Source organism: Labrus bergylta, chromosome 17 (assembly GCF_963930695.1).
Source record: "Labrus bergylta chromosome 17, fLabBer1.1, whole genome shotgun sequence".
Taxonomy (NCBI): domain Eukaryota; kingdom Metazoa; phylum Chordata; class Actinopteri; order Labriformes; family Labridae; genus Labrus; species Labrus bergylta.
The window spans coordinates 9,962,047-9,973,857 of record NC_089211.1 but is presented as its reverse complement, the minus strand read 5'-3'; the positions used below and the strand labels follow the sequence as shown (position 1 = coordinate 9,973,857).

Below are 11,811 nucleotides of genomic sequence, written 5' to 3'. Positions count from 1 at the left end.
AATAATGAAGAGGCTGCGAGTGATGAAACCTGACCTGCAGTCTGTGAACTCTGGTGTCAGATATCAGGGACCGTGCTGATGCTGCTGCCAGAGGAAAAACAAGCGATAACAAGCGTGGAAAAGCCTTACACTGCAAACACAAAGAATACACCATTTACTGTGAAAATGGATAAAGGATAAATCTGTGTGTGATTAAAATAAACAATCTGACATAATCGTTAACATTTATGAACGTTATACAGTTCTACACTGGAGACTGTACAGGCACAGTGACTTGATCAGATTTTATGTAAATAACCGTCTGGATTTGCTATAGGCGGTCATAAATGCCAGTTCTTTGAGGAAGTATAAAAACAGATAAGTGGTCAGATGGAAGACCGGAAGTTTCCCATGGGCTTCCCATCCGATAGTGGTAAACAACAACTCGAATACAAAATATTGTAAACACAACAGAGAAAAAGACCGAGAGAAAACTGACAACACAGATTTGACTGAACTTTACGATGATTTATTTAGTGAAATGCTGTTCTTTATTATTTTTGAAGTTTCATTGAGGTGAATAAAATGTTTCTGCAGAACACTGTTAACAACCTGACTGGTGGTTTATCCTACTACAAACCTACTTCAGGAATCCCAGGAGGAAAAAAAAAAAAAAACCTTGACATTATCAGAAATATTCTGATAAGTGAGCTGAAAACTGACATCACTTGGTATGGTAACCCATTGTTAAGCATTCAATTGGTTATCTCAGTTACATACTGTATGGTGCATGTTGTGTCATGAGAGAACATTTGTTGGATTTCAAACCTTCTGGATATGTGTCTCTTTGTAGATTTAACTGTTGAATACACTCAGGGCCATGCTCTTTGAGTCAGGCTCATAAAACACTGCAAGATGGTGTGTGTTGAAACACACTCTCCAGGATGCAAACTTTTAATTGAAAAAGTGTCCTAGCCCAGCGTCACAATACATTGGAAAAAAAAAAACCTACAAAACAGTTCTGTGGGCAAATTCCGGTTGCTTTGTAACAAGGTTAAGACAGTAAACCTACTTGTTAAAAGCAGCACATTCACGCATCAAGAAGAGCAAAACCCTTTAAAGCCACTACGTAAAATACAATATTTTTAACTTAATACTACCTCAAGTGGTAGTTTTAAAGACAGTACTGTCAGACCACTTTAAAGAAGCTCAAAACATAAGCCCCTTTTACATTGATTGTCTAATATGGAACAGTTACCCCTCTGTTGCCTCACCATCAAAGTCAATGTCAGATGAGTAATAGTGGAATGAGAGCTTTACACCACTAAGCCGCCCTCAGAGGCAGTATGGAGACAAGACTACGTAAAGCGTTGGAGTCATGATGGTAGAACATGGGAGTGTGTATGTGTTTGTATGCTCACAGTGGTTGATTATGCATCATGTCTGTTATAATCTTGCTTCTGAGTAAAATCATACAATGGCACAGCGATTCAATATTAAACTACTCAATGCCATGTGACAGCAGAGCTTTGTTACTGCTGCAGAGCCTCAATGTAGAAGAGGCTACAGACTCTGGTGTCTTTGAAGGTATGATATGCGACATTCCGAGTAGATTTCCAGTCGATGTTGCCTTATAGCATCAGTCCCTCAAAACAAAACAAAGCTGTCCCTAAGGTGCACCAATTCCCCTCCCACCCTCCTGTCCCTCAGGTGTTCTGACGGCTTGCAGCTCTTTCTGTGACCGATTTCCAATCAGATATGCAGCGCAAAGTTGATTCGGTTCTTATGTCTTTGAAGTATTTTTGGAAAGTTGGTTTGGAAAGTCAGTCAGATCTCCTTGAATTGAACTCTCTGCTTCTCGGCAATGAAACTCTGCCATTGTACCACAACATACAGCGGCCCTTAGTGGGCGGACTCATTTCTCTTCCCTCAAGTGGTGGACAGGGAGGGTTTACTTGAAAGAAAATATGTTTGAGCCTCTGAGCAAAGAATAAACAGACTGAAGCGCCGTCTCGTCAGTATGAACAGTAAGAGATCAGAACAAGCCCAGAGGGAGTTTGTCTTCATTCTTTTTTTTTTACTCAAATATTTAATTAGGTTATACTTTACATCTGCTTCATTAATGTTGCATATTTTACCTTTAAGACTGTCTGACTTTTTTTTCATACAATAAAATATAACTGAAATATATCATTTTGACACGAGACGCTTACAAACTGCTGGTTTAAACTTTTAGATATGGGTTCAAAGCTCTAATGCCAGGAGTCCTTTGTTTTTTTAAGTGTCTGTGCCCAGCGGCATCACTCTGACCTCCAAGAAATGAGTCAGACAGACTGATTTGGACCTCAGATTTCAAACACTAAAGGCCTACAGCTACAAAAAAGCTGCAGTGGTGCTTCTAAAACCAAGGAAACAGTCGTTAAAACCATAAAATCAACAACGGACTGACTGACACCTTATTGCTTTAAGGAAGGCAACTAAAACATAAAACACAGAACACAAGGCTTAAAATTGATGTTCCAGAAAAGCCTGTGAAACTTTCAGGTTAGTGAGAGATGTCAGACATCAGAAGTAGCTCATTTTTCAAGCTATAATGAAACAAACACCTAAACTGAATCAACAGAGTAGACTATGCCCATTGCCTGCTTTGCCTATTCAAACATACTTGCATGCTATAAAGTCCCATTAAAATAATACTGAAGAGGGCGTTCAAGTAAAAAACAGACACATAGAAAGATGAGAAAAAACATTCCGTTTATGAAGTCCTCTTCCACAATCATTAAAAGATCCAGTTTAAGTGATTAGGGGGGGGGGGGGGTTCTCCTTTGGGTTCAGGGTTACCCACATGAGGGGTTTTTAAATGAAGAGTTCAGGCAGTGGAGGCATGACGGGATCTGGAGGGCCTGTGTCAGAGAATCCAGATGCAGCCTTGTCTTAGTGAGAGCAGCTGTTTTTAATATCATGGCAGTCCTGCTGAGTTTTAAGATGTGGCTGGATTGTCAGCAAATTTCCATGTTACTGGTACATTCATCAGAGCTGTCCAGTTAACCCAAGAAGTTGTCATTCGAAGTCAAGTGACATCCATTTTTCAAGAGTGGGATTTGGTCTTTGTACTCTTGCACAGGGCCCAGGATCCATCAGATCAAATGGTTTTCTCCATTACTGGAGGACAGACAATCAATCACCCTTTTGCCTTGTCTCCTCATGGCCTTTGTTGTCTAACTTAACGGTTTCCTTCCTACTGGTCATCGTCATACCTCTGAAGGGTGTCCTCCAGCTTGGCTGTGATCTTCTGGAAGAAGCTGATCTGCTGACGGAGGTGGTGCTGCATTTGCAAGCGGAAGTCCCGTACACGTGTGCGGTGGAAGTGCTGTATCTCGGCCAGCGTGGCGCAGGAAATGATGTTGCAGCGGTCTTGGAGCTCACTTTCCTTCTTCGGACAGTCTTTCACCTTGGTCAGTGCACCTGGAAAGAAGAGGGCGAAGGGGAGGGGAAAAAGAAGAAGACTGTGAAGATTTGGCACGTAAATGAAGTATGAAGCCAAAGAAGGATTCTAGGATCTGTATGGGTAAGAGTACAACATTACAAGAAAATCAATAAAATGCAACCAACAACAACGATCAAGCTCAACAGTATCATACAGACTACACAGTTTATCTAGGAAGACATAATAATATATGTTTCATATCTGTTTGCAGATGTACATACTTTTTTTTCTATTCATTGCAATGACTTTATGCAGAGATCTAAATTTGAATGTTTACCACTCTCTCGTCTGTCTGTAAATGAAGCTACATCTTAAGAGGCCATTGAGTAGACAGAGCTCCCCCAAAATTCAGTGCTCAGCCACCACCATCGGACTGTGTCAGCCCCACAACCACCGGCGTCCTCATTCATACATGGCCTGCTCTGACCTCCACCTCAGCGGCAAGGAAGTGTTTACAACAGGAATGCAAGGAATACAAAGGAGAAATCCTGCCTGCATCTTTTCCCCATCTCCCATTATCCCATTTTTATTTTGTAACATAAAAAAGAGTAAGGTCTTTTACCTGCTCTTTTGTAAAGCGTCTCTGGATAGTATTTGTTATGAATTGGCGCTATACAAATAATGATTCATTGATTGATAGCTTAAATAGGGAGAAAGCATGGAAATACTGAAAAGATGCTTTTAAAAAAACAGAGATTGTAACAGCTAAGAAAGTTCAATTTATCGTAGGTTGGAAAACGCTTATTATGACATTCCCTAGGTGCAGGGCTCGCAGATCTACTTTTTTCTCATCGTATTTTAACCACTCACATATATGTCAAGCTACTAGTTTAGCTTAAAGCTAGCACAGCTTAAGGACTGTCAGACTCACTTTAACCAGAATTTACAAAAAAAAAAAAACTGATCTCAAAAACAGATATAAAATTTGATTAATAGGCTAAGTCCAAAAAGTCATTTTATGCTTTCTTAAATAGGACCAATATGTAAGATATCTACTGAATAAAATCATAAAATGAACTTATTCTATCATCAGCATGCTATATTGAAGTGCTGGCTTCTCTGTCAACAATGCAACAACCAGTCATCCTTCTAAGTTTAGATTTTGGTCCAGTATGGTCTGTATTTGTTTTTGTTCAGAGAAGTGGGCGGTTTAAAGGCAAACCCATACACGTCAAAACACGCCAAACCAACAGGTGTTGCAGCAACGGAATTGAGCAAGCTGAGCAAGCGAACTGGTTCAGATAGACCTGATTCCACCTGACTTAAAAAGCATCAGCATTTTCTTTTAAACTCCAAGACCAGAAAAGTTGTAAAACTAGGATAAATATTGGAGATTCTTTTGAAAAGTGGAGAAAGGTTAGAACGTAGAAAGGTTGCAAGACCGATGCAGAGCCGGCTAAACACTGAAGCTTCCTTGTCCGCGACATGGCAACCTGTGTGCGCATTGACTCTAGGGAAGAGGGGGCGGGTGGAGACAGCTCTCGCCAATGTTTTGAATTTGGACTGCCCCATTTTAAACGCTAGGTGTCAGAGTTACATATTAAAGTCCTCTTTTCCGTAGCTTACTTAACAGACGGGAGAGTGGTATCATAATTCTCATTTCAAAAGGAATCAAATTTTAAAAGCAGAAAAATGTATTTATCACAAAACAATTTTAACCCTCCGTTATGCCAAATAAAAGAAACTAGTGGAACAGCCACTTTCCCTTTAGGGAACAGTGGTACAAAAGAGTGCAAGAGAGAAGGGCAAGCCAAATCTCTAAGCTGATCATGACATTTCTTCATTCTACAGAAATAAGCTTGTTGAATATATTTCCAGGTTTCCATTCAGATTCTCAACGCCCAGTGGTGACTCAGAGTGTCTAGTTTATTGTGACTAATGTTTTAAGGAGGAAATGTTACCGTTTAGACTAACATGACCCATGCAAGCTGATGTAGAGGAACTTGAGGTAAGGCTCTAATATGGAAGCATTTAACTGTCAAGCTGCCTATTAAAATAAACTACTTCGTCATCCTATCACACACAAACTTATCACACTGTTCCTGCAGCAAGCTAATAAACCAAAATGAACTTGGACTTCGCTCTCCTTGCTGCCAAGGCGATTATAAAGCTCTAAGCTGAACTCTTGTACTGATGGTGGGAAACTTGTTCAACTCCTTAGTTATTTGGGCTCCTTCTCACATACACACACATGTTCACCCCCCCCCCCCCCCCTTCTTCCTCCTTCCCTTCAACTGGCTGTATCGCCAGGAGGAAGAAGGAAAAGAGGGAGAAGAAAAGAGGAGGAGGGGAGACTAATCCTGAGACCGCTCCATTTTGCATTCCAACAGTCCCAGGGCAACACAGGACAAGAGGCCCAGGAATCTCCACACATTCACATCAGATGTAGCCTTTGGACCTCACAGACAGAAACCACAAAGTCAGAGAATACTGTAAGGGGACATCTAGGTCAACAGATCAGTCCACTCACAGATCCATGCCTGTTTTTCTAGCTAATCTGTGCTGCCATGTTGTCATGTTTTTGTAATTTGGAAGGTATTTGAGAAATGTTTGGCACCATATGAGGTATATTTGTGACATGTAGACCTTGAGAGAAAGGAATGGAAGTATATGTCTCTAAAATGTGGGGTTAATACTCGCCTGCTTCTTGAAAAGAGTGTAATGCCACAGTAAGATGGGGAAAAAAAAAACCTCAAGTCCAAATGTCTATGCTCTCATTCAAACATATCCCACCAGCATTCTCTCATTAGAGTCCTTCACTAAATTGACTGTTTGTGGAAACTTTGACTCAGCAGCTATCTTCGTCAGAGGTTGTTATTTCACAACTCTGGCAGTAGTGCAGACTCTGCATTATGGTGAGGTGGTCATGGATGTTACTCAGCAGATGAAACGACAAAGCTTCCTATGACGGCAGTGATGGTTCATTCAGTGTCTGTTCTTCCTTATAACGTTCACCCAGGACTGATGGCATGATCTAAAACATGCTGATTAGTTTTATGAACGTTGAGTCAGAGGCTCTCTTCGTAAAACTCAACATGTTTTGTCAGTTAGTTTGTAATTTGAGAAGTTCAGGCAGCAGTAAATAAAATTAAGAAGGGAAGCCACTACTAAGAATGTAGAGTGCAAGAACTGATATTTCCACTTTTAACATCAATCTAACTTGTTTCATCAGTAAGTATTGCTATGCGCTTAAAAGCCGTGCCAAACAAAGAACGACTGCTTAGCATGATACCTTATGTAGGTAGAAATGATGAGGTCATCCTTTGACAATACTTTCAACTTCGCTGAAGTCTTTTAAGCAAAGTTTTGGGTAAAATTGGCCATCATTACATGGCAGCAATTTTCCTCAATCACAAGTCTCAAGGTGGGAAGCTCAAATGATGTTATGATAGGCTACTCTTCCAAAATGTTAGTCACAGAAAAGTAGTAGAACAACTAATCCTCATTTCAATGCTTTTGGTTTTTAGCATCTGGAAAGACGAAGTATATCGAAGATTCAGAGGGACACGAGGCCATTTTCAAGTAAAAACAACATTATCTGATAGCTATCATCAGACAACAGCTTATGTTAACATACAGCCACTTTATGCTAAAACTGTTAGCTAGGAATGTATCCCTTTTAATTCTACCATACGGCACTATTAAAAGGTAATGATAGCATTCAGCTAGTAGCTAGTTAATAGTAATGTTAGCTAAGAGGCAGCTAGCATTAGCTGTTTTCTGATGGTAACTAATCAGATTGCCAAATTCTTTTTGCACAACAAAAATGTAATGGTGAAATGATTACTAGACTCTCTTAATTCAAACAACTTACAACCTTCAACCACATTACTAATATCAATTTAAGTGTGTTTTGGAGTTTCCAACAATGAGCATGCTGTCAGAGGAACATGGCCGCTATGTGAAAATGGAGACTTTGTTGATTGAGTAAAATTGTTAAGTTGTGATAAGTTAAGAAGGCGCCAGTTGGACTAGCGGGTTAGGTTGCACCCCATGTCCGGAGACTATAGTCATCTAAGTATGTGGTCCAAGGCTGATTTCAACCTGTGGCTCCATTCCCGGACGTCATCCACTCTTTCTTTCTGATATCCTGATTGGTCCACAAAGTAGGAAATCTCTTCATATCAACTTCACCAATTTTGAAAACAATCTAAACTTTAGTTAATGATTTGAAACTTAAATAGTAGAATCTGTTACCTGCGGTGCATTACAAGTGAGGGACACATGAAAAGTTTTTAAGAAATTAAAGGCTCTTTCTGAGACAGAAAACCAAGTGTTATTTGTCAGTCACAAAGGAGGTGAAGTCCTGTCAGTTACCCGGACGATTGGGATTCAGTCGGTGTTTCCATTGTCGGAGCTGTGATTGTATCTAGAGAACAGAACTCAGTGCACTATAGAAACAGTGCCTCCTTAGTTTGGCAAACGCCAGGACTGTGCGTGCCAGCAGCAACTCCCTCCTCCCAACCTGCGGGGAACTAACAAGCCAACTCCTCTGCAAGTCCTTTGTACATGACTGTGAGTGTGTGTGTTTCTGTGTTTGTGTTTTCCAGAGAGCCAGTACAGGCACTCGCAGTACTCAGACTAATACAATGGACTGGCCATGGGTTTCAGTTTTCAACGCAGATTGACGCTGCAGTTGAGTAAATGAAAACAGATGTTGAAACAGTCAGAATCTGGACCTCTGTGTATTGTCTGCCTTTACATTGACACGATTAAACAATATAGAGGCGGAAGGCTAGATTTCTTTTGGAAACATTATTGATTATTTGAATCCAAAGTGAAAAAAAAAAAAAAAAAAAAAACTTTTGTTGCAGAAGAAGTCAAACAGCCTACAGCATGGAAACTGGGAAGAAAAACGGCCTTGTATTGTTATAATTCCTCCCTGGATTCAACCCTCCGCCCTGCAGAATCATCAACGAGCAAGAGTCCCGACTATTGCGACCTACTGGCTCTCCTTGAAGCCAATGCTTGACTTATGACTTGCCTGTGAAACAAAATATGTTTTGTCTTGCATCGATTACTTGCATCTTACATTACTTGAAATTATGTTTGAGATTGAATGTATCTTCACTTTCTCTTTTGACAAACTTCTGCCGTTAAATCACAGCAGTGCACAATACATTTTCCAGACCATGACCAGACGGCTTCACCGCTAGCTGCCTCGAAAAAAAAAAAAAAAGAACCAAACCTCCAGAACCAAACTTTCAGGCTCTATGGGCGTTCACTTTAAAGGGCGTCATTTGACTGAAATGTAGCCCGTGGGGGCTGTATTCTTTACAAAGGCAGTGATAATGAATGACAATGAAGAACAGAACAAAGTTTTAATGGAAAAAACACTTTTGCTGCAAGATGCAAGCTAAAAGTTCAGGCAGAAAAATCACTAAGAAAAAAAAAGATACCTCTGACTAAGGCTCAACATACCAGCCTATCCCATAAATTCCACATTCATAGCGCAGCCCTTATGTTCAGCATTTTCTCTCTAAAAGACTGAATGGAAACTGTGGCATACAATGAGTTTAGACACCCCTTCAAACAGACACACACACTCACACACTCTCACCTTTCTGTACATGGATGATGTCAGGAAAATTGGCCAGGTGTCCTCTGTAGATGTCCAGCAGGTCAGAAATAGGATCCAGGTCCTGGCGCGGCTGCTCAGCAAAATACTCTCCAATGGCCTCGTACGCCTCACCAGTGTCTGCGATGGCTTTGTTCAGGCCTACTGAGTACGCCTGCTGGTCTATTTCAAAAGCCTGCGCCAGAAGTTTGAAGGACTGTCCAACCTTTTGGTACTCCTTTTTGAACCCTACCGCCTGCTTGCGAGCAAACTCGTTGATGTTTGCGTTCACGATGACGCTGTTCTCGTCCATCGTCTTTGTGAACGTCTTGAATCCTTCAATCTTGCTCTCAACTTCCTGGAGGTCAAGTAGGACAGGGGGAGTACTAAAGAAAACAAATAAAGAAAACTTTTTGTGAGAGACACTACAGGCTTTATTTCAAAAGCTCTTCTGTTTTGTATTTATTTCAGCATTACATCATCTTTATTACCCAAACATGTTAGCGCAACTTATTCCTCTGTTCTACAAATTTCATCCTCACTATCAGACACTCCCTATGGTGAAAGATTTCAGTTACAGCACACTGGAACGGGGAAGCTGATAACAATGTCATGCTTAAGGGCAAATATACTCCCCTGGTACTTTATACCGCTATAAAGTGGTTACTGACAAACGTCTAAACCACCACTACAAGTCTGATTTACACCTCTTTGACAAACTATAAACAACATATACGTTGTAGGCCCAGAACACTTTTAAATGGGAAAGAATTACGATCCCTGTTATTTTTGTCCATCCCCTGTTCATCATAAAATGTGTGTGTATCATTGTGGGAAGTGCTACTATTTGTGGTCGGGTGTATTTTCTTTCACTAAACATGCCGTAACTTGTACTGCAACAACAGCTGGTGTGATCTCCAGAGATGGAGCAAGAAGCTGATATGGCACATTAAAGATGTACTGCAATTGGTAATAGTAATGTCAAAAGAGCAATGACAGTAATAGTTTTTCATATTGGGAGGGTAAGGAAAACCCAACCTTTGCAATTGCAGCCTTCTACTCTGTTCTATTTTCTTCTTGGATATACGTATAGACAATAGTCTCTAAGCCTCTTCTTCAATATTTTTCTCCTTGTTTGATTACTGCTTTTGCAATGCAGGGACTCGAGAAATAAACTTGGCTTGAATCCACATAACTCCACAAACAGTCGTTATTTGGTTTCCCATTGTCAAAAAATGTGGGATGCCACAAGGTTCCTTGTACTTTTTGGATCAACACGAATGATGTGACTAAATGCTAAAAGCTGGAGTCAAAACAATGCAAACTCTGGATTGGTCTGAAACAACTGTCACTATATTATTGCAAACCAAGACACCACACGCAAGCAAATGCAATGACACATCAATGGCTTCCACCATTTTTTTCATTAAATTAACCAGATATTAACCAAATAAAATTAAAAAAACTCGGACTGTTACTGTGTTAGAGTTGTTGTAATATGATTTCACTGCAGTTTCATGCTGTGTCAACATAATCCAGCTAAGAATCCTCCCACATTGATGAGCTGCTGTTAACAGGAGCAACACAGGTCAGAAGTACTCGGTAACAAAAATGTGTCAGACGCTGTAACATGCAGCGGGAATGAGGCTTTAGAGCAGCGAAACATGTTGACAACTCTATTGGAGCTCTTGAAAATATCAGTAATTGACATTCCAAAGCAACCTTCAGGATACGTTAGCTGTTACAGTGTGAGTGCTGGAAGCAGGACAAACATCTGTATATACTGATGATTCAAATCTATTCAAACCCACTGCGTAACCATGAAGCACTTTCCTACCTAATTGTGAGGAAGAAATTGGCCCCGACCAGATCATCCCTCTCTGCCTTCCTCTTGCCCTGTTTCCAGGCCTTCTCATCAGCCCCGCATGTTAGGAAATGCTGGAAAACGTCACAGTGTGCCAGCACTGGGTGGCTGATCATATGGTTCATCCACCACATTAGTCCCTTTCTCCGCTTTGAAATGAAGTCCTCCTCGAATCGACCGGTGGCCTGCTTTTCCGGCAGGTGGGGTACCGAGATGACCGGGAAACGCTCCACAAGGCGAGCATACAGCCAGTCGAAGTGTTTATACCTGCAGGGATGATGGAAGGGAGAACAGGTTCAGAAATATATGGAGGCTTCGTTTCGTGGATGAGAAGAGAGAAGGTTTGGTAAATGAGGTGTGAGGGAGATTCAGAAGGGAGGTAAAAAAAAATAAAAGCTGAATAGCGAGAAAAGTTAAGGAGGGACAATGTCAGAGCAAGTGGGTAAAACTTTCACCAAGATGAGAAAGTGGAAGCTAAAACGTTCCAAGGTTCAAGGTCCTTGAAATGGAAAGGGAATAAGAGTTGGTTTGAATGTACAGAGCATATAACAGAGAAACAAGACAAAGGGTGCAGAGGGAGCAGATTCCTGAGGACTCTAGAGGTTGAAAGGCCACAGTCAGCTCTGGTTTTACTTTAATGTTGGAACAATTGTGGCCACAGGAAAAAAAACAAAAAACCTTTGTTTGAAGTGTATTGGTTCTGGGGGATAAAGTAAAGAAATAAGGCCAATTTGGAAACCCCAGAGAGGGAAGAAGAGGAGAAAAGAGACAAAGTAATGCCTGTACCTGCGGTTAACTTGTGTATTAGTGTGCGTCGGGGTCAAGCCATAGGACATGTAGCTCTTCATGCCCTTGAACTTGGTCTGCTTGGTCGGGTCGTCAATGGTGCAAGTGAAAGGATACGGATCCTCCTGCCACTCTGGC

At 40.9% G+C, this 11,811-nt stretch overlaps 1 protein-coding gene across 1 annotated transcript; it reads right to left on the bottom strand.

Annotated features, from left to right (window-relative positions):
* Window positions 1–492: 492 nt before the first annotated feature.
* LOC109986292 (sorting nexin-18-like) lies at window positions 493–11,811 on the bottom strand (the record flags this gene model as incomplete). The annotated part of the gene is given in 4 exon segments (XM_020636899.3): window positions 493–3,444; window positions 9,027–9,409; window positions 10,861–11,154; window positions 11,674–11,811. Coding segments are annotated over 4 exon segments (1,042 nt in total), but the record flags the coding sequence as incomplete, so codon positions are not given.